The sequence below is a fragment of the Neoarius graeffei genome, chromosome 2, assembly GCF_027579695.1.
Source record: "Neoarius graeffei isolate fNeoGra1 chromosome 2, fNeoGra1.pri, whole genome shotgun sequence".
NCBI lineage: Eukaryota > Metazoa > Chordata > Actinopteri > Siluriformes > Ariidae > Neoarius > Neoarius graeffei.
This window is the reverse complement of record NC_083570.1, coordinates 56,179,945-56,204,041: the sequence shown is the minus strand read 5'-3', so window position 1 is coordinate 56,204,041 and position 24,097 is coordinate 56,179,945. Positions and strand designations below refer to the sequence as shown.

The 24,097-nt window shown below is 41.2% G+C and overlaps 1 protein-coding gene across 5 annotated transcripts in view; it reads left to right on the top strand.

Moving 5' to 3' along the window:
* The first annotated feature begins 12,394 nt into the window (after positions 1–12,394).
* pidd1 (p53-induced death domain protein 1) overlaps positions 12,395–24,097 on the top strand; it is a 61,458-nt gene continuing 49,755 nt past the window's right edge. Inside the window, exons 1-5 of one of the 5 annotated variants that reach the window (XM_060914467.1) lie at positions 12,395–12,558; positions 16,504–16,643; positions 16,835–16,896; positions 18,900–19,586; positions 20,939–21,352. In XM_060914467.1, the coding sequence (XP_060770450.1) occupies positions 19,055–19,586; positions 20,939–21,352 (946 nt within the window). In that variant the 5' untranslated portion in view covers positions 12,395–12,558; positions 16,504–16,643; positions 16,835–16,896; positions 18,900–19,054. Of the gene's footprint in view, positions 16,644–16,834; positions 16,897–18,899; positions 19,587–20,938; positions 21,353–24,097 lie in introns of all 5 variants that reach the window. The other 4 variants (XR_009654067.1, XM_060914468.1, XM_060914466.1 and 1 more) reach the window with 4 other exon arrangements.

The window sequence follows — 24,097 nt, the reverse complement described above, 5'->3', positions numbered from 1 at the left end:
GTATCCTAAAGAACAGTTTTTACTTGCAGGCTGTTAGACTCCTAAATAGCCTGTAGATGAGTTCATTCCTGTTTCCAGTGTAAGCAAATCAGCTTACGGTACATGTCCATTGTCCTTCCAGTGTCATCTATTTACTTTACTTCATACGGTATGCCTAATTGTCTGTCCTTCCATTGTCATTTGATCACTTCGCCTCATTTTAACATTACTTAAAGTAATTACTTTAAGTGCAGTGCTTTGTCTTATTTATATCACAGTCTCTCTCTCTCTCTCTCTCTCTCTCATATTGTACTTTGTTTACTGCAATCATCCATCCATTATCTGTAGCCGCTTATCCTGTCCCACAGGGTCGCAGGCAAGCTGGAGCCTATCCCAGCTGACTACGGGTGAAAGGCGGGGTACACCCTGGACAAGTCGCCAGGTCATCACAGGGTTGACACATAGACACAGACAACCATTCACACTCACATTCACACCTACGCTCAATTTAGAGTCACCAGTTAACCTAACCTGCATGTCTTTGGACTGTGGGGGAAACCGGAGCACCCGGAGGAAACACACGGGGAGAACATGCAAACTCCACACAGAAAGGCCCTCGCCGGCCACGGGGCTCGAACCCGGACCTTCTTGCTGTGAGGCGACAGTGCTAACCACTACACCACCGTGCCACCCTACTGCAATCATATTCCACTTAATTTATTCTACTTTGATTCTGTGTGTGTGTGTGTGTGTATATATATTAGGACCCCCCCCCCCCCCCCCCCCAAAAAAAAAAAGCCTGGTGGGGGCTATTCACACCCATCAGGCATGTGCTACACATTTGGAAGAAAGCTCTATCTGCCTTCTTCTGGAAACAATTGAGGCCAAAAGTTGACATAGATATAGCCTGAATATATTTCATTTCATTTTTCCCCACTCCACACATTTCATGTTACAATACATTCCTTTCGGCAAGTTACATCTGTTCACATCAGAGGTAATTTTAAAACAACCGATTAGTGACAGATTTAGTTCAGTTTTAATTCACTTTCTCAGAATGCCTATCTTTTTAAACAGCCTGAAAGATTTCAGAAATTGATGTAATGATTTTTAGAACCTTCTGATTGGCCAATTGTCAAAATTAGCAGCTAATTGGGAGTGCACCTGTGGCTGTATTTAGATCTAGTCCCTTTTTGCCTTTCATACCATTCGGAAATCCAAGCAACTTGGTTAAGACCTCAGAAAAAACTGTGCACATCAGAAAACAGCCGGGAAACATTCATGAGGAAGGAAATGTTGAAATACTCGAAATACTGAAGCAACGCCTCAAAACATCAGGCAGAACGTTAAAAAAAAAAAACTTGATTATAACTGAGTCTTTCAACAGAAGAATGACCTGAAACAGATCTCAAAAGTAACAAAAGGGATTTAATGACAACAAAGAAAAAAATACTGCAGTGACCATTTCCACATCCGTATTGAAGCTTATCTCCATTACCATAATAATGAGAAGGTTTCTCGTAATTAGGGCTTAAGTTCTCACAATAATGTCTTAATATCACATAATAACAACTTAGCATCTTATAATGATGACTTGCTATCTCATAACAATGACTTAGTTTCTCAGAATTATGAATTGCTCATAATTAAGACTCAGTATCTCAAATTTATGATTCAGTATCCCATAATTAAGATTTAGTGTCTCATAATTATGACTGAAGTTCTTGTAATTATGATTTAGTATCTCATAATTATGACTTAGGGCGGTACAGTGGTGTAGTAGTTAGGGTTGCCACCTGTGTCTGACAAAAATCCTGGACATTTCGACCATCCAATCGACCTTTTTGCTTGTAAGCAACGGCGCCCTTCGCACATCTAACCCAAGACAAAAATCGCCCTTCTACGCTGAAATTGCATTGCTCTAATTAGTAAAAATGACGCTTTTGCTAGTTATTTGTTTAGTTAATTGCTTACATAATATAGCAGGTCTTCATTATTTTGGTTTATTTCCAACAGTTTTTGGTTGTGGACACCTGGGGGCAGTAGTGGGCACAGGTAAAAGGGGAATACATAATTAAGTTCTGTTTATTTGCTTATGTGGAATAAAAATAAATAATCTAATTTTTCATTGTATCTAAGAATACCTGAATGTAACAATGTAAGGTGTAGTGTCCAACAGCTTACCTGATTGCTTAGAGTGTGGTGTGTGCTTTGCTTGTGCTTGCCTGTGCCTCTGCTGCTTGCTGTTCTTGGCTAAACAAATACATAGGAGGACATGTAACTGATATAACTGGGCACATACAGGAGTAGGCAGATAAGACTTTGGATTTCATTTAATTCACCAAAACCTTACCTAATCTTCCATTTATATTTGGTGTTTTTCTTTGCTGCTGCTATGAGTCCTGGCTGATTTTCAATGAATGTCTTGAGGACAACTGAAAGTTTAGCCTGACTTGAAGCTCAGCCTTCACCATTGCAACAGAGAGTCTGTTTCTTTTATCAGTCCAAGCATCCTCCAATGCCCCTTTTCCACCAAAGCAGTTCCAGGGCTGGTTCGGGGCCAGTGCTTAGTTTGGAACCGGGTTTTCTGTTTCCACTGACAAAGAACTGGCTCTGGGGCCAGAAAAACCGGTTCCAGGCTAGCACCAACTCTATGCTGGGCCAGAGGAAAGAACCGCTTACGTCAGCGGGGGGGGGGGGGGGGGGGGGGGAGTTGTTAAGACCAACAACAATAACAAGACCGTGAAAGATCGCCATTTTTAAGCGACGAGAAGCAGCAGCTGTACAAATGCGAAGTCATCCATTATTATTATTATTGTTGTTGCTGCTGCTGCTTCTTCCGTGTTGTTTTTGCTTCGATATTCGCGCCAAGGTTTATGCAAACGTAGCGACGTAACTGACGTATACAGCGAAGTAAGTGACGTATACAGCGACGTAATGACGTATTCAGCGATGTAATGATGTGCCTCCGCTTAGCACGGCAAGCTACGGAAAAGCAACCTGCTTCTCAGCTGGCTCGCAAGTTGAAATACACATTTTGCCCATCATGTACAAAAAACCGGGACATTCAGTGTCCCGGATTTTTATTTTTTTTTTCCGGGACAGACCATGAAAATCCGGGACAATCAGGAAAAACCGGGACAGGTGGCAACACTAGAGTTAGCACTGTCGCCTCACCGCAAGAAGGTTCCGGGTTCGAGCCCAGTGGCCGACGAGGGCGTTTTTGTGTGGAGTTTGCATTTTCTCCCCATGTCTACGTGGGTTTCCTCCGGGTGCTCCAGTTTCCTCTCACAATTCAAAGACAAGCGGATTCGGTGAAAATACCCAGCCACTGGGGTTGCACAAGCCAGTGGATACTGAGTGCTGATCCCAAGCCTGGATAAATTGGGGAGGGTTGCGTCAGGAAGCGCATCCAGTGTAAAAACCTATGCCAAATCAAATATGCGGATCCGGATGATCTGCTGTGGCGAACCCTAACAGGAGCAGCCGAAAGAAGGAGAAAAAGAGAATATCCATGGAAGACGAAAATGGCATCTCGCTACTTGATGCAGAGGCTTCTGGGAAGGGTGAGCCGGGCCCTTTAAGTCATAATGTTGTGAAAATGTGCTCATTATTATGAAAAAATAAGTAATAATTATGAGATTATTTCACACCTCAGAACAAAGTCGTAATATGACATATGTCCTCATTATTATTAACTACTTATTCACTAAAAGTGAGGTCTTTAAGGGAAAATATTAGACCAAGGTCTGGACCAGACTGTAGGCAAGGTCTGTACAAAAAGACCAAGGTCTCATATTTTCCCATAAAGACTGAGCAACCAAGGTTAATAAGGAATTTATTATATGGCTTTTTTATTTCTAAGATTAAAATGGACGGTCATTATAATGCATACATGTCAACCTTTGGTCAATCAAACCTGTATAACCAACCTCCAAAATCCGTATTTCCCTTATAAAATCCTTATAAGATGCAAATTAAAATAATTTACCTAAAATTTGAATGATAATTAACAATGATATATCCAAGTTACTTTTTATTCAATATTAATAACAATAAACCTTCAGAATGAATACAAAGCTCCAATGTTTGACAAAAACACAAAGTGTCACTCTAATGTTCTTTTAATGTAATGTTTTGTACTCCATGACAGCTTTTTTAGCACTCCGCACCAATACCTCACGAAGCTGCATGTCACAGCAAGTGTCTGTTGATCTTGCCGGAGTGCCCATTCAGAATCTTTTCAGTCGCTAGTGAAAGTCGCTCAAACAAAATGCAAATGCAAACAAAATACAAACAAAATGCAAACAAAATACGCTTTTCAAACAAAATGTTACTTCCCGGTTGGCGGGATTCTCGCAATGCGGTGTGCGCATGACCAGAAGTGGAACGAAGTCTCGCTACCACAAGATAACGCGCGATTTCATAAGACACTCTACTGGCTGTCTGTGCTTTCTGTGGTGTACAGTACGTTTGTAAATGTTATGCGCTCTTTTATCATCGTGGGAATTGATTATAGCTCTAAATAAATATTGAAGTTTTTTTAAAGAATCCGTATAACTTTATTTGTACGCCCGCATACTACGTTTATTGAATCAAATCCGTATAAAATACGGACATTCCGTATAGGTTGACATGTATGATAATGTGGCATGATGCTGCTTTCAGTCATGTCATATTTGCAACGTAGTTGAGTCACGCATGAAGAATAAACAGCTAGCGGTTTCAAAACTGAATTTCTGTTAGCCTTTAGCGGTTTCTGAATGCTTTTCATTGCTCATTTCTTGAATAACTCTGTGACATGTTTGTCTTTTGTGTTTCAGACGTTTTTTGATTCCGTTTTGATTTCCAATTAATCTTTTTTTGTCATTTTATTTTCGTTTGTTTTTTGCGACCTTGAAAGCCGGCGCCTTGGATAGAAAGTCCGTAATCGCCCATGGGCATTACGGGAAAATTCTGCCTACCAAGGAACCAATCAGAGTGCACGATTTAACTGTAAGTAGCTTGTGCCATATAATAAGACATATTATATAACTTCATCCCTGTGTCTGAAATCACTCACTACTCACTATATCGTGGACTACATAGTAAGTTTGCCATTTTGTAGTGCTCTCCGAATGTTTTAGTGAGAATTATTACACCCTATATAGTGCACTCAAAGTATCCCACAATGCATCATGAAAAGTAGTGTACAACTGATGATCACTAACCAAGCAATATATACCATCATGAATTGCGGTCGCGCTGAAAAAAAAAGTGTGTTTGGGGTGAACAGACGGAGGAAGAAACACATTATTAAAGGACATTCAAGTACAATTAAAAATAGTAAGAGAATAGAAAATAAGCTAAAATAGAATAAGACAGATAAAATACAAGAATAAAAGTTATAATGTAGAGCAAGTAATTAAACAAAAGCCTCAAACTTGATTTAATAAAATGCAGCAACAAAGAAGAAAGTATTCAGCCTTGATTTAAAAGAACTGAAAGATACTTTGTATTGATTAATGTGGGAAATACGCTCAGTATAATATGGATTTATCACAAAAATACATATATGTTATTTACCAGCTGGGAGGTCCGTATGGTGAAATACCGTGACTGAGGTCTTGAAAGTACTGAGCAAGGCCCTCTGGGCCGAGGTCAGTATTCAAAGCCGAGGTCACGGTATTTCACCAGACGGACCGACCTTAAGCTGGTAAATAATATATTTCTTTTTTTCTTTACCAAATTCTAACAGAAAACGAGAGCGCCCGAAAGGGAAAACCGAGCTGAGCCGCCATTTTGAATCCTTATTCACGGCTGTAATGCAAATGGCTTCCTCCTCGGTATACAAGTGCACGTCCATGGCAGGAAAAAAACTACATTTTGCTGCCTATGTAGTCCCCTATTTATACAAAATTGAGTCGTTCAGGATTCAGCCATGTTTTTGCTCAGTGTTAGCAAGTTTGAGGTTTTTAGCTTTCTCCTGAAATGTTTTCTTTTATTTCTTCTTCCTCAGGGTAGTAAAACTCGCTTTCGCTGTGAAGACTGTTGTTATCGCTATCCATGCTGTAAAATTAATGCTATTTTGAGTCCTCATTCACGGCTGTAATGCAAATTGCTTCCTCCTCGGGATACAAGTGCACTTCCACGGCAGGAAAAAAACTACATTTTGCCACCTATGTAGTCCCCTATTTATACAAATAGGAGTCATTCAGGATTCAGCCATGTTTTTGCTCTGTGTTAGCAAATGACAGGTTTTTAGCTTTCTCCTGAAATGTTTTCTTTTATTTCTTCTTCCTCAGGATAGTAAAACTCGCTTTCGCTGTGAACACTGTCGTTATCGCTATCCATGCTCATCTCATCTCATTATCTCTAGCCGCTTTATCCTTCTACAGGGTCACAGGCAAGCTGGAGCCCATCCCAGCTGACTACGGGTGAAAGGCGGGGTACACCCTGGACAAGTCGCCAGGTCATCACAGGGCTGACACATAGACTAATGCTGCTTTTCCACTGCCAACGCGGCTGAGTTGGGCTGAGCCGTGCCGTGCTGAGTTGGGCTGAGTCGAGCTGAGTGGGGCTGTTGGCGTTGCATTTCGACTACAACCGCGCTGAACCGTGCTGGCTGGAAGTGGGTGGACACATTGGGTGGAGTTAGCGAAAGTGGGTGGACGTCACATGATGTCGTTAGGCGGCGCAAACAGTAACATCAGTGAGCTTTTAAGCGGTAGTCTCATGACCCGGATAGTAAACAATAAACATGGAGGACATGGAGTCGTTAGTGTTGCTGGTCTTGGTGCTGTGGCTTGTTGTCACCGACAACACCAACAGATACTGGCAAGAGCGTATAGATGAGGCGAGGCACATAAGTCTTCAGAAATTCTCGTAATTCGTAATTCTTCTTCTTCCGGGTTTACGGTGTTTACAGATCCCAGCGTGCTCGCGGGGCGTGTGAGGACACGCCTCCTCACCAATCAGTGCACAGGGGAGTGTCTCCTCACGCCCCTAGCCCCACTCGGCTCGGTTTGGTTCGCTTCAGCCCCACTCCAAAACCGTGCGAGTTTTGGGTGCTGAGTAGGGCTGAAGCGAGCTGAGTCGTGCTGTTCTGAGGTAGTCGAAACGCGAGCCGTGTCGGGCTGAAGTGAGCTGAAAAAGGGTAGTGGAAAAGGGCCAAAAGACAACCATTCACAGTCACACCTACGGTCAATTTAGAGTCACCAGTTAACCTAACCTGCATGTCTTTGGACTGTGGGGGAAACCGGAGCACCCGGAGGAAACCCACGCGGACAACATGCAAGCTCCACACAGAAAGGCCCTCGCCGGCCACGGGGCTCGAACCCAGGACCTTCTTGCTGTGAGGCGACAGCGCTAGCCACTACACCACCGTGCCGCCCGCTATCCATGCTGTAAAATTAGATTAGATAAAACTTTATTGATCCCTTTGGGAGGGTTCCCTCAGGGAAATTAAGATTCCAGCAGCATCATTACAGATAAACAGAGAAAAGAAATAGAGAAAACTTCTAGATAAATTAAAATAAATTAAGTATTTACATATACAAATATAAAAGAATAAGATATGGGGAAGAGAGGAAGGAGGGAGAAGTGGGGTTAGGATAAGTGTGTGTGTGTGTGGGGGGGGGGGGGGAAGCAGGAAAGATATTGCACTTAATATTGCACATTATATTGCACATTGTCCGTATTGCTTATTGTTAGGCTAGGCTACTGCTCCTTCCCATCACTTCAGCCTGCAGTGTGAACGTAGCCTTAGAGACTCTGAATGTAGAAGTACTGGTCAACAACGCCTTGATGGTTGTGTCTGAAATCGTCTGAACTTTGATCTTTGAAAGTTGTGTATGGGGTCGCGGAAAGGTGGTGGTGCACCTGCACGAGAAAGTTTTAGTTCTGTCTAAGATCAATCAGCAGTGAGTGTGTGTGTCTCTGTCTGTGTGTTGTGTCTGTTTTTTGTTGTCTGTAACTGACTCTGTGACTGTGTTTTAGGTGCTGGGTCAAAAATGACCTGAAGGCAATCTTTGTACCTAAGTTGTGTACAGCCTCTATGGAAATATGAATAAACAAAATATTTCCCTTTTTCTAATATTAGGGTCATTTTAGGAAAAGTCATAAAATTTCAAGTTGAAAAAATAACATTAAAGGGGTTTTCTCTGCTGTTAAACACAGTTTCGGGTCATTTTTGACCTGAAAACATCAGGAGCGTGAAGAAAGAAAGAAAGCACAACTTTATTCATCACACACTTGTGAAATTTCCTCTCTGCATTTAACCCATCTGAAGCAGTGAACACACGCGTGAGCAATGAGCACACACACATACCCAGAGCAGTGGGCAGCCACGCTAACAGCACCCGGGGAGCAGTTGGGAGTTCGGTGCCTTGCTCAAGGCCGTCCCATATTAACCTAACCTGCATGTCTTTGGACTGTGGGGGAAACCGGAGCACCCGGAGGAAACCCAAACAGACAACATGCAAACTCCACACAGAAAGGCTGGGTTCGAACTCAGAACGTTCTTGCTGTGAGGCGACCGTGCTAACCACTGCCCCAAATTGGTAGCCATGTTGTGTAAATCAAATGGTGCTAACCCTCCAAAAATCCATTTTAATTCCAGCTTGTAATGCGACAAAACAGGACAAACACCTTGCAGAAGTATTCATCCCTCTTGGTGTTTGTTGCATGAAAAAAAAAACCCTCTATATAGAATTCCCTATATAGTGAGTAGTGAACGAGTGAGTGATTTCGGACACAGGGCATTTTTTTTTTTGGTCACATGGCTAAAACAGGCTTTGGTCCTCATCCTTGATCTGAATCCTAAATGAAATGGGGCGGCATGGTGGTGTAGTGGTTAGCGCTGTCGCCTCACAGCAAGAAGGTCCGGGTTTGAGCCCTGTGGCCAACAAGGGCCTTTCTGTGCGGAGTTTGCATGTTCTCCCCGTGTCCGTGTGGGTTTCCTCCGGGTGCTCCGGTTTCCCCCACAGTCCAAAGACATGCAGGTTAGGTTAACTGGTGACTCTAAATTGACCATATATATATATATATATATATATATATATATATATATATATATATATATATATACACAGTTGTGCTCATAAGTTTACATACCCTGGCAGAATTTTTGCTTTCTTGGTCTTTTTTCAGAGAATATGAATGATTACACAAAAACTTTTTTCCCACTCATGGTTAGTGGTTGGGTGAAGCCATTTATTGATAAACAACTGTGTTTTCTATTTTTAAATCATAATGACAACAAAAAACATCCAAATGACCCTGATCAAAAGTTTACATACCCCAGTTCTTAATACCGTGTATTGCCCCCTCTAACATCAATGACAGCCTGAAGTCTTTTGTGGTAGTCCTCTTTATTTTCTCAGATGGTAAAGGTGCCCATTCTTCTTGGCAAAAAGCCTCCAGTTCCTGTAAATTCCTGGGCTGTCTTGCATGAACTGCGCGCTTGAGATCTCCCCAGAGTGGCTTGATGATATTGAGGTCAGGAGACTGAGATGGCCACTCCAGAACCTTCACTTTGTTCTGCTGTAGCCAATGACAGGTCGACTTGGCCTTGTGTTTTGGATTGTTGTCATGTTGAAACGTCCAAGTACGTCCCATGTGCAGCTTCCGGGCTGATGAGTGCAAATTTGCCTCCAGTATTTGCTGATAACGTGCTGCATTCATCTTTCCTTCAACTTTGACCAAGTTTCCTGTGCCTTTGTAGCTCACACATCCCCAAAACATCAGCGATCCACCTCCGTGCTTTACAGTAGGAATGGTGTTCCTTTCATCATAGGCCTTGTTGACACCTCTCCAAATGTAACGTTGATGGTTGTGGCCAAAAAGTTCAATTTTGGTCTCATCACTCCAAATTACCTTGTTCCAGAAGTTTTGAGGCTTGTCTCTGTGCTGTTTGGTGAAAGGCGGGGTACACCCTGGACAAGTCGCCAGGTCATCACAGGGCTGACACATAGACACAGACAACCATTCACACTCACACCTACGGTCAATTTAGAGTCACCAGTTAACCTAACCTGCATGTCTTTGGACTGTGGGGGAAACCGGAGCACCCGGAGGAAACCCACACGGACAACATTCAAACCCCGCACAGAAAGGCCCTCGCCGGCCACGGGGCTCGAACCCAGACCTTCTTGCTGTGAGACGACAGCGCTAACCACTACACCACTGTGCCGCCCCTTTAGTAGCCATTCAAACCCATTTGTGTCAACTTCTGCGCATGTTATCAGGCCAAAATCACCAGGGTATGTGAACTTTTGATCAGGGTCATTTGGGTAGTTTCTGTTGTCATTATGATTTAAAAAGAGAAAACAGTCGTTTGACAATAAATGGTTTCACCCAACCACTAAGCATGAGTGGAAAAGATGTTTTTGTGTTATCATTCATATTCTCTGAAAAATGGTCAAAGAATCATAGATTCTGCCAGGGTATGTAAACTTATGAGCACATATATATGGCGGCACAGTGGTGTAGTAGGTGTGAATGTGAGTGTGAATGGTTGTCTGTGTCTGTCAGCCCTGTGATGACCTGGCGACTTGTCCAGGGTGTACCCCGCCTTTCGCCCGTAGTCAGCTGGGATAGGCTCCAGCTTGCCTGCGACCCTGTAGAACAGGATAAAGCGGCTACAGATAATGAGATTATATATATATACACACACTACCGTTCAAAAGTTTTGGGTCACCCAGACAATTTAGTGTTTTCCATGAAAAGTCACACTTTTATTTCCCACCATAAGTTGTAAAATGAATAGAAAATATAGTCAAGACCTTTTTCTGGCCATTTTGAGCATTTAATCGACCCCACAAATGTGATGCTCCAGAAACTCAATCTGCTCAAAGGAAGGTCAGTTTTATAGCTTCTCTAAAGAGCTCAACTGTTTTCAGCTGTGCTAACATGATTGTACAAGGGTTTTCTAATCATCCATTAGCCTTCTGAGGCAATGAGCAAACACATTGTACCATTAGAACACTGGAGTGAGAGTTGCTGGAAATGGGCCTCTATACACCTATGGAGATGTTGCACCAAAAACCAGACATTTGCAGCTAGAATAGTCATTTACCACATTAGCAATGTATAGGGTGGATTTCTGATTAGTTTAAAGTGATCTTCGTTGAAAAGAACAGTGCTTTTCTTTCAAAAATAAGGACATTTCAAAGTGACTCCAAACTTATATATATATATATATATATATATATATATATATATATAATTTTTATTTTATATATATTATATTATAATATAGGTTATAATATATATATATATATATATATATATATATATATATATATATATATAGGGGCGGCACGGTGGTGTAGTGGTTAGCGCTGTCGCCTCACAGCAAGAAGGTCCTGGGTTCGAGCCCCGTGGCCGGTGAGGGCCTTTCTGTGTGGAGTTTGCATGTTCTCCCCGTGTCCGTGTGGGTTTCCTCCGGGTGCTCCGGTTTCCCCCACAGTCCAAAGACATGCAGGTTAGGTTAACTGGTGACTCTAAATTGAGCGTAGGTGTGAATGTGAGTGTGAATGGTTGTCTGTGTCTATGTGTCAGCCCTGTGATGACCTGGCGACTTGTCCAGGGTGTACCCCGCCTTTCGCCCGTAGTCAGCTGGGATAGGCTCCAGCTTGCCTGCGACCCTGTAAAAGGATAAAGCGGCTAGAGATAATGAGATGAGATATATGTATATATATATATATATATTATTTTTATTACTTATTTTTTAAAAATTCACCTAAAAACATTTCTTTTTTTACCATCAGGTCACAAAACATGTAATCTTTAATGAATGATATGTTAAAAGATAACTTTAATTTTCTGAGATGTAATAAAAACATATTTATATGCCAAAGTCAGAACGTAAAGTGTTGTGGACATATATATTCTCAATTTTAACAATGTAGAATTACTTTTTGAAACATAGGAAGGTGATGCTTTAGCAAATATAATTAATAAACATGTGTAGTAGAATAAACATACACATTCTTTCAATAAGATTAACATGGTATAGAGCTAGACTGTAATTAATTTGTAACAGACGCGAGATGGACAATCATAACAGAAGTAATGTAACAGGCATCATTTTGGAACTCATAGGCTTGACTTTGGCATATAAATATGTTTTTATTACATCTCAGAAAATTAAAGTTATCTTTTAACATATCATTCATTAAAGATTACATGTTTTGTGACCTGATGGTAAAAAAAGAAATGGTTTTAGGTGAATTTTTAAAAATAAGTTCATGTCCCCATTTCAGTACCCATAAGCGTGGAATCACTCATATATATATATATATATATATATATATATATATATATATATATGTCCTAAAGGAAATGTGTTGAACTTGTTGATGAGGTGGAAATGTGCACTGTCTCTTTAAGAGCTCGTGTCCTGCTGCGCCCTTAAAGTTGGGCGCGTGAGAATATGAAAGTGTGGCGGAAACAGGGTGTTTTGAGCCGGCGCGCGCTTATCATGTGCTATTTTACTTAAACCCTGAACACGCACACTCAGGCATTTAATTGAGAACATGTTTACGTTTTTGACGACGGAAGTTTTGATATTCAGACCTAAATTCACCGCGACACTGTGTGAGTTTGACATGCTGTTTGTTTAGCTAGCTGGCTAACTTTGGTTTGCTAAAAACCTTCCTAGCAAGACAGATGACTGTTGCTAAGCTGCTCTCAGGGCCCCGCCCACTCCAGGTGGTTTGGTGTTCAAACAAACCGACCGTTGCTAGGATGCGCGCGCAGCCTGGACCCAGAAACAATGGCGCTGCCTATAGACCGGCATTATGAGCTGTCAGATTATGCCAAACAATTGTCGTTACAAGATCGAGAATGCTACATAAATAAGTTAACTCTAACAAGTGGACATCGCCTACCGGATCCGCATTTAATTAAAGAGTGGACGGACGATGTTAGTAAGTTCCCTGGTATACAATGGCCAGATATATACTCGTACCTTATTGACCAGACTTCAGTGTACACCCACGAAAAACTTCATGCCTACAAGTCTTTAGACGCATATGATTATGTTATGTGCGGGCATGTACAACTTGATTAACAATGGGACATTCATATTCATTTTGTTTTAATCAAATTATGCCAGTGATGTGATGGCAATGTGGCTTTAGCTACAACAGCAAATCCCAACACTAAACAGCAATTTGCAGGAGGGAATGGCATGAAAGGAATGATAGTGTAAAGAGTGCAGCTAAGAGAAATCAGAGCTGCGTAAAAAGCGAGAGGCAGAGAGCAGAAATGAAACTGAACGGGGCGGGAGCTACAGTAGGTTAGAGCAGTCAGCGTAAGTTGGCATTTAGAGTGAGGGCACACAATTTTACCTTTCCATCCTTGCTTTAAAATTGTGATTTTCGGCATACACAAATAACGATGGCACAAAATCTGGACTGCTTGAGTCAAGCGAGAGCTCTCCTACAAACAAAACTGCATGCAAAGCTAAGTTAACATGCTAACAATATTCATTACATTGTGTAACTATGACCCAGCTAATCAGACAAACGTTACCAAAGTATTTTGCTACATCAATAAACAAAAACTAGAAAGAATAAAAAAGAAAGATTTAATAAATAGTCTGATCTTACCTGTGATGAAGTGGGCGCTGCAAACCCGTGCAGTTTTGATGGTGCTTTCATCCCAGTCTACACGTTTGATGGCTTGTAGCCATAGACGTCGGCGATTTTTTTGGAATGGGTGAGATCCTGCTGGAATTCTGTACATTTTAACCCCATCACTGCTACGATTCTGACACCCGACAACACAACAACTAGGCATTTCTGAGTCTTTTTTGGGTCCAGGCTGCGCGCGCAATTTCCGCTTGCGTATGAATGACGTTTACTGCGAAGGGGTCTATAAGTATTGGAACTGCTAGTTCTCATATTGTGACCAAACACACGCATTACATACGAGTTCCTTTTTTCCAAAATTAAACTTTTGTTTCTTTTCCAATAATAAACCTATAAATGTCATCATAAAATTCTTTATGTAGCAGTCAATTTTTAATATTAATTTCTAATTGTTTCTCATTTTTTGAATAATTTTTTTCATGAAAGTTTGGATATTTGATACAATCTAGAAGCAGGTGTTTGGTATTTTCTTTTACACCACAAGTTCTACATTGATTGGAGTTTAAAAAAAAATAAATTGTGCATTATTAAGTCGACATTTTCCAAATCTGAGTCTTGTAATTATCCTTTGTTTCTGTTTTTGTCAGAATATCTGGTGCGTGTTGTACTATTTGGTTCTAGTTGGTAGAAAAATCTACCAGTTTGAGAGTTATCCCATCTGTCTTGCTATATTGTAAAAACAACATCTTTGATATGTTTTGTGATATCAGTAGTGGTAAAAGGGGAATGAATATCATAAATATATGGTGGTAACATTTTTAGGGCTCTACATTAATTTTTGAAACCACTTGTCCTGTCGGGCAAGTTGAAAGGAAATTTACTTGTCCGAAGAAATATTTGAGAAAAAAAACACAATCTATTTGTAATAAACTAATTTCACCAGAATTACTTTAACACAATCTATTCACTGCAGAAAAAAATTGGACTCGATCAATCATTAATTTATTTATGAGAAATTGAAAACCAGAAAATTAAAATTACACAGTATATTTTCATTTTTAAATTATTAACTTTGAATATATATCCTCCACTGATTAATTGTTGTTGTCTAATTATTAATTGTGGCTCCTGTATGGTATTTAATGGTTGCGATGAAAGTTGCGGTGTTTTTTAGGTTTTTGTTGCGATTACATTGCGGGAGGAAGTGAAAGTTGGGAGAAATTGTTGCGATTTTCTCTTTTTGTGATTAAAATTGAGTGATATGTTAAATATTAAGTTATTACTGAAAAACTATTGATAAAAAAAACAAAGACACTGAGAAACGGTTCTATAAACAACTTTACCAATATAAAAGATTACCAGGACTACAAAAATGCAGAAAAATAGGCTTTACTTATCCAAATGCACCTGTTGGTTCAAAAGTTAAAGTGCAGAGAACCTCACAGCACAACATGAAGTTACCTTCAAATAGAATATAAATGCCTCAGCTTTCATGTAAGAAAAAAAACACTTAATACTAGTACTGTGTGCAGGAAGTGTCTCCTGAAGACTAAATTAAACAATAATTATAAACTAATAAAATAAATGGCTCAGGCTTCATAGAAGAAAAAAAACAATTTGAACAGAATCTCACAGTATGATGCTGAAGCTGCCTAAACAATGGAAAATAAAATACCATTTTGGCAAAAATGTTGGCATCCATTAATTTCTTGTATTAAGTAAAAAAAAGAAAGTAAAGTGCACACAGTCCTTCACTGTAAACATAACACACTTTCAGGAACAGAATTTAAGCCTACATAAACACTGACTCGCACAGGCTGCTTCTCTTGAACGTACACACGGAAGTAAGGCGGAAGGTACTTTGTCGACGTCACCTCAAGACGACACCAACGATTGGTCAAATTTGCGGGAAAGTTGCGGTGATTGGATATAATTGCAACACCGCCCTGAATTCGCGGGGATTGGTTGAATTTGCGTTGAAGTTGCAAATCGCAACATCGCGAAATCCTGGAGGGTCTGGTAAACGACCGTTTACTTTTCAGCTCAAATACACGAAGCGGTATTGGCCGGTTTTGCAAGCGGAATATTGCACATGCGCACATCGCTCTTTCCGAAGAGAAACATCTGGCGATTCATCAAAACAATATGTCGAGTGAGATGCTTCGGAAATCATGTGAATAAACTGATAAATTTGATATGTAACTCGAATATCGGCGTATTTTGGCACTTGTCCGATCGGACAAATAACTGAGACAATGAACTTGTCCGACATAAAGGATCACTTGTCCCAGACAAGCGGACAACCGTTAATGTCGAGCCCTGGTTATTTACCAGCTGGGAGGTCCGTATGGTGAAATACCGTGACCGAGGTCTTGAAAATACTGAGCGAGGCCCTCTGGGCCGAGGTCAGTATTCAAGGCCGAGTTCACGGTATTTCACCATACAGACCGACCTTAAGCTGGTAAATAATATATTAATTTTTTCTTTACCAAATTCTAACAGAAAACGAGAGCGCCCGAAAGGGAAAACCGAGCCGAGCCGCCATTTTGAATCCTCATTCACGGCTGTAATGCAAATGGCTTCCTCCTCGGTATACAAGTGCACTTCCATGGCAGGAAAAAAACTACATTTTGCCGCCTATGTAGTCCCCTATTTATACAAAATTGAGTCATTCAGGATTCAGCCATGTTTTTGCTCGGCGTTAGCAAGTTAGAGGTTTTTAGCTTTCTTCTGAAATGTTTTATTTCTTCTTCCTCAGGGTAGTAAAACTCGCTTTCGCTGTGAACACTGTCGTTATCGCTATCCATGATGTAAAATTAATGCTATTCTCCTGAGAAATGCTGGCAAAAATTTATAAGATTTTTGATAATCTTATAAATTTATCTTTTTTTAAATAAGATTTATGTTGACAAAAAATGCTACTATGTCTGTTGTTGTTGTGAACGAGCGAGTCGCCAGAGGTCCGTAACCGGGGTCCGTACCGTTGGATAAGGACCCGCTCGCCAGCCAATCAGAGCGCAGGCCCACATGAGCTGGAATCCAACAAAAAACAACCTTACCACCCATATGTTTAAACTGATACATAAGGTATTGGAAATCTAATAATTCTCATCATTATCTTCCTTTTGAATTTTTTGAAGGACAAACAAGGAATCAGAAAATATCACACTTTGAGGGAGAGATTTATCAATGAGAAGTTCCAAAGCCTTTGTAATTGCTATTAACTCAGCTCTAAAGACAGTACCGTTTGAGATTTTATAATCTTTTTGAATGTTTAGACTTGGAATTACAATGCCAGATGCACAATCGAGATCTCTTTTTGGACCATCAGTAAATATATGTAAGTGTTGATTGTATTGGATTTGAATGTGTTCTAATGCTGATTGTAGCATGTAGCAACTATTATCCTCTTGTCTGGATATTTTAGCGACTAAATCTAAGTGAAGTTTTGGAGCTTGGGATTCCCAGAATGGAAAAGGATCAACCAAAGGAGGATGAGCTGGAACCGGGAGACTGTTAACCAAATGTACAACTTTAGAGAATATAGGACGAAAGTGAACAAGACAGATGATTAGTGCTTACTTGGCCTTATAATACATAGGGCCAAATTACTCAATTCTGATTGGTCAATCAAGGAGGGCTTTTTTCCTTAACACGGGGCCGTATTTCTGAAATGCTATTGGCTAGTTCGTTGCCTGGTTACAGTTACAAAAATTAGCAAATTTAGTCAACAAAATGGCTGACTCTGCAATGCCGCGTTTCACTATATTTGACGAAGAAATGATAAACCGATTGAAAGCTGCAAGCGAAAATGAAAATACCAAAAAAAAAGTGCGAATTTTTGGCTTTCCGTGTTTAAGAAATGGGCCGCAGAAAGACAAATAAACGACTCTCTAGTGGCATATGAATGCTGTGAGTTAGACAAGGTGCTATCGCAGTTTTATGCAGAAGTGAGGAAAGAAAATGGGGGAAACTACAAACCAGACTCTCTTAAAGTGCATATCCTGGACCAATTTCGTTTTTTTTTTTTATAAAGTATGTCCCTTTACACACTCATCCAGAAGGGTAATTTTGCACAAGGCCATCTGTCTACAGCAGAAAAAAAATAAAATGACAAAACGTGTCTGGAAAAATCCCAAGGGAGTCTGGAGCCAGATTCGTGACGTCACCTGCGGAAGCGCCAGCAGGCTGCGCGAGTTTGCACAGTTTCAGTGCGCAGCCTGTGTAGACCAAGTTTAGCAGCTAGCGATTTTGCATTGAAATATGGAATTGTCATCTGAACGCAATGTTACTTCATCTTTGGATGAAGAATGTAATGAGATGTCAGAATTGGGGCTTCATCTGTTTGGATTTGATGATGATTCAAGTAGTGAAGACGACAGAGACAACACCGGGGATGTAAATAATACGGTCGTTTTCTCATAAATAAACCAGCGCTGACATAGGATTCAGAGGGAGGGGTCCCGCACGCGACTTCACGAAAATCAATGTTTCCCGGGAAATCCAAATGCCAAGTTTTTTCAGAGGCGGACCAGTTCGCCTCAGATGGCTTGATTTCAACTGAATTTTTCTGGTATTGCGCAAGGTAAAAAAATTGCGCAAAATGTTACAGATATTTGACCAAAGTTTAATATAAAATAGGAGAATTACATTGATCTTGCTCCTGAATTTACCCGTGATATGCACTTTAAATTAATGCAGGCAGCATTGGATCGGCATCTGAGACGAGAAATATCCAGGATCAATCCTGCAAGATGTTACTTTTCAAGAATCACAAAGTCCTCGAGGGAAACGCGAGAGATTTGCGAAAACAAGGAATGCTTTAGAAACTGATTCAAACGTGCAAGATAGTCTTGCACCCTGATTGGTTCAAAAAACGTGAATGACAAACGTTGTGAACTTGAATGGCTTCCGAAGTATGAATTTGGCCCGATATATTATAAACAAGTAATCGTATGGGGCCGAGTAAAATTAAGGATCAATTTCACTCATGATTTCGAAGTTTTGAAATTCGCGACTCGGGCCATTTTCAAAACTTCGAACTCAGTCGTGAAATTAATCCTTAATTTTACTCGGCCCCATACGATTACCTATACTAATCAACAAGTTAAACTCAAAACACCATTCTGTTTATTTTATACTCAGGAAAATGCACTAAACTCTTAAAAAAAAAAATCCTGTCTTCCATATTGTATCTGTCCAGTTATACTGAATGTCACAGTAAGGACTCAGTCCTGTCTTTATATTTGGTGCTTCATTGCTTTTCAGTAAGACAGTCCTTAGTTGAGAAGCATCTTTTATTATATCTGCCTTTTTCAATTTACACCTTCCATCTCTTAACAGGCATGGGCTTGCCTGGACTTGGATATCTCAGCATGGGCCAGTTTGGTGATGTGTTCCAGTCCCAGTCATGGCGCAGGAGAAAGAGACGAAGTGTCACATTTAGGTTTTGACACTCCTTTTCTCTTGCTTTGCAATCCAAATAAAAGGCGAACAGGATGGAGAGAGAGGAAAAGTGGATTCAACCAACCATGCGAGACAAAGAAAGGCAGGATTGTTTGTTGGCTGCAGGTGTAAAAGATGTGAATCCTGTGAGAAGACATTGTCGAGAGCCTGAGATGTATCAGCGACTGAGACCGCAATCTGGAGAAGGCGTGGACGAACTGGACCTAGAACGCAACCCTGAAACGGAGTGCGAAGGATCAGCATCAATGCAGTCGTCGTCTTCCTCATGTCCCTCTCCCTCTGCTCTCCTCTCTACTTTGTCTCTGTCCTCGTCATCTCTGCAGCCCTCTTTCATTCCCGCTTTCACGCCCGTGCCGAATATGGACACCGTATTGGTGAATGAGCGACTGGTGCTGGATGTGTATCGGCGTGGGGGTACAGTGATGCCCCCTCTGTGGGAATGTGCACCAGAGCAAATGAAGCGGGTAGAGTACGTCCGACTGGGCTCCGAGGACGAAGAAGCACTGGAAGATGCTCTTGGTGTTCTTCCTCATCTCACTCAGCTGCGCTCATTAGCTATTCGAGGTATCCACACGAACACACAGATATAGTGGTGCTTGAAAGTTTGTGAACCCTTTAGAATCTTCTATATTTCTGCATAAATATGACCTAAAACAACATCAGATTTTCACACAAGTCCTAAAAGTAGATAAAGAGAACCCAGTTAAACAAATGAGACAAAAGTATGATACTTGGTCATTTATTTATTGAGGAAAATGATCCGATATTACATATCTGTGAGTGGCAAAAGTATGTGAACCTTTGCTTTCAGTATCTGGTGTGACCCCCTTGTGCAGCAATAACTGCAACTAAACGTTTCCGGTAACTGTTGATCAGTCCTGCACACCGGCTTGGAGGAATTTTAGCCCATTCCTCCGTACAGAACAGCTTCAACTCTGGGATGTTGGTGGGTTTCCTCACATGAACTGCTCGCTTCAGGTCCTTCCACAACATTTCGATTGGATTACAGTCAGGACTTTGACTTGGCCATTCCAAAACATTCACTTTATTCTTCTTTAATCATTCTTTGCTAGAACGACTTGTGTGCTTAGGGTCGCTGTCTTGTTGCATGACCCACCTTCTCTTGAGATTCAGTTCATGGACAGATGTCCTGACATTTTCCTTTAGAATTCGCTGGTATAATTCAGAATTCATTGTTCCATCAATGATGGCAAGCCGTCCTGGCCCAGATGCAGCAAAACAGGCCCAAACCATGATACTACCACCACCATGTTTCACAGATGGGATAAGGTTCTTATGCTGGAATGCAGTGTTTTCCTTTCTCCAAACAGAACACTTCTCATTTAAACTAAAAAGTTCTATTTTGGTCTCATCTGTCCACAAAACATTTTTCCAATAGCCTTCTGGCTTGTCCACGTGATCTTTAGCATGGACAAACCAGAAGCCTTTTGTATGTTCTCAGTTTGACTGTTCTGTATAGTTTTAGGTGATTGATTAGGACTCGGTAATGTCTCATCACGATACTTTCAGGTTTTGTGAAGTCGTAGTGCCTTATTTTAATAATATTTTTAATTTAGCATTTATTTATTTAATTATTTAACAGAGAAAGTGGAACTGAAACATTTGGTACAAAATGAATTATAGCAACCAATCAGCTACTTATAAAATGTTATAAAAGTACTAATTTAATAAATACCTGATTTTAAAATGTAATGTGATGCATTTTGTTGCAGTATTTGCAGGACCTCTCTGAAAAACACCACGGTGATGAAAGCCTCCTGTATAAACATTGCTATAAATAAAACAAAAATATGATAACACCACATAACTAGAATGGAAACCATATCACAAACTCTGTCCACTCATTCTCTCTCTCTCTCTCTCTCTCTCTCTCTCTCTCTTTCTCTCTGTCCTAGGCCACCGCTTCTACGATGCCCAAGGTGAACCCCTCCCTGGCCTGCTGACCTCCCTCCCTCCCTCAGTTTCCTGCTTTTCCTTGCTGGTCCACCTGGATCTCTCCTTCAATCGCCTCTCGTCTCTCCCAGCCTGCCTGCTCTCTCTGCGTCAGCTCTCTGAGCTCTTGCTGTGCCATAACCTCCTGACCAGCCTGCCTGCAGACGTGGGTGGCCTAGTGGCCCTGCGCCATCTCAGCGTGCTGGGAAATAAACTGGAGACGCTACCCTCCCGGCTTAGTCTTTTGCACGAGCTGCATGACCTAGATGTGTCCTTTAACCGACTGGAGAGTCTGCCCGAGGAGCTCGGCCAGCTGAGAAAGCTACGCACTCTGGAGCTCTCGTCCAACAGGCTTCGAGAGCTGCCTGAGACATTGGGTGAGGGACAGAGTGGAGCGATGCGTGCATAAAGTTGGATTTAGATGTATGATCTCAGAAGTGTGTGCTATTTTATTCCATCAATTTTGAAACAGAAATGTAATTTTAGGACATAATATTCACAATTTAGGGCGGCACGGTGGTGTAGTGATTAGCACTGTCGCCTCACAGCCAGAAGGTTCTGGGTTCGAGCCCAGTGGCTGACAAGGGCCTTTCTGTGTGGATTTTGCATGTTCTCGCCGTGGGTTTCCTCCTGGTGCTCCAGTTTCCTCCACAGTCCAAAGACATGCAGGTTAGGTTAACTGGTGACTCTAAATTGAGCGTAGGTGTGAATGTGAGTGTGAATGGTTGTCTGTGTCTATGTGTCAGCCCTGTGATGACCTGGCGACTTGTCCAGGGTGTACCCCGCCTTTCGCCCGTAGTCATCTGGGATAGACTCCAGCTTGCCTGCAACAATGTCGGACAGGATAAGCGGCTAGAGATAATGGATGAAGGGATTATTCGCAATTTATTAGATAATCCAGATACAGGATAGTTAAGTTTCATCATTGTATGGTCTTGAAATATGTCTGACCCTGTGTCCGAAATCACTCACTTGCTCACTACTCCCTACTCACTGTATAGGGAATTCTATATAGAGGACTATATAGTGAGCTCATTGGTAAAATGGGGGGGGGGGGAATACTTTCGGATACGACTTCGCTGCGCTAGTATTTACATCATTACTGTCACGCAATTAAAACATGCCAGACCAGGCGGCTGGCGGGTTTTCAAAATAATAAATGCATGCATGCATTTTTGTGATAAATCCATATTATACTGAGCGCATTTCCCACATTAATCAATACAAAGTACTTTCTGTCTGCTGTATCTTTCAATTCTTTTAAATCAAGGCTGAATACTTTCTTCTTTGCCGCTACGTTTTATTGAGTCAAATTTGAGGCTTTCTTTCTTTATTTAAAATTAAATCAAATTTGATGATTCAACAGCAGTGAATCATCTGATCGATTCGGTCCATTCTTCGCTCTGCGCTGTAACTTTTATTCTTGTATTTTCTGTCTTATTCTATTTTTTGCTTATTTTCTATTCTCTTGCTAATTTTGATTGTCTGTTTATAACGTGTTTCTTCCTCCGTCCATTCACCCCAACGCACTTTTGAGAGAGAGAGAGAGAGAGAGAGAGAGAGAGATAGGTTGGTTGGTTAGTGATCATCAGTTGTACACTACTTTTCATGATGCATTGTGGGATACTTTGAGTGCACTATATAGGGTGTAATAATTGTCACTATACATTCTATACAAATGGTGACCTCACTATATAGTCCACTATATAGTGAGTAGGGAGTGATTTCAGACACAGGGTGAATGTCTCTCATCTCATTATCTGTAGCCGCTTTATCCTGTTCTACAGGGTCGCAGGCAAGCTGGAGCCTATCCCAGCTGACTACGGGCGAAAGGCGGGGTACACCCTGGACAAGTCGCCAGGTCATCACAGGGCTGACAGACACAGACAACCATTCACACTCACATTCACACCTACGCTCAATTTAGAGTCACCAGTTAACCTAACCTGCATGTCTTTGGACTGTGGGGGAAACCGGAGCACCTGGAGGAAACCCACGCGGACACGGGGAGAACATGCAAACTCCACACAGAAAGGCCCTCGCCGGCCACGGGGCTCGAACCCAGGACCTTCTTGCTGTGAAGCGACAGCGCTAACCACTACACCACTGTGCCGCCCCAGGGTGAATGTCCTGTTCGCAAATCTTTTTTTTTTTTGAGTTGTCACACTACAGTGTATTTGTCATTCAGATGGTTACTCTGAAGCTCTTAGCACGTAGTGTGATTTTTATTGTTGTTTTTTAAAGCTCAGTTCCTAATAGCATTAGTCTTGGGTATCTGAAATACAGTTCTGGGCACATACAGCACTGTACACTTTTAGACCATGGTGCATTTGCATTGGTGGAACAAGTGAAAGAAAAGTACTCACGAAGAGAAATAAATTTATGAAAGCGTTTCTTTTAAATTACATTACATGACCGGTATTTAGCAGACGCTCTTATCCAGAGTGATATACAACATATCCAGAGCAGCCTGGGGAGCAGTTGGGGGTTAGGTGCCTTGCTCAAGGGCACTTCAGCCATTCCTGCTGGTCCAGGGAATCAAACCAGCAACCTTTTATTGGCATGATGACACAAAAAAGATTTGTTTTCAGTATTAATAAGCATTCTGACCAGTGGAACTTGACTATTTCCATCTTTCTTGATTACACTAACAGATTTATTTGGTTTTGAGTTGCTTTTGCTGCAACAGAATAGAAAATGTCTATCATTCCCCTCTAACAATGCTTTTATGACCAGGACTGGTATTTGCTAATTTGTACCAATTTTCATTGAGAAAGTGCCCAAATTTGCATCTCTTCATTCGCATGATTTCAGAAAAAAGTACATTTCAAAACATATTGTGATTTTTCTGACCTCAAAGAGCATTACAACAGCAGGAAGACGTTGCCAGACACTTTGAAGTATGACGAGTATGGCTGCGAAGTCATCTTCAAAATGATGGCATTCCAGATGGGTCTCCAAGGAGTTCCCCGAGAAGCTCACTAGAACCTATTTGTCTCAGAGGTTCGATGCTTCTTGGCCAATCACAAAGCGGAGCTGTTTGAGACTCTGAAGAACAGTTGGCTGCTTGTTAAATTCAAATAGGACTTGGGAATGTACTGCAGTGATGGGTTCTTCCAGTG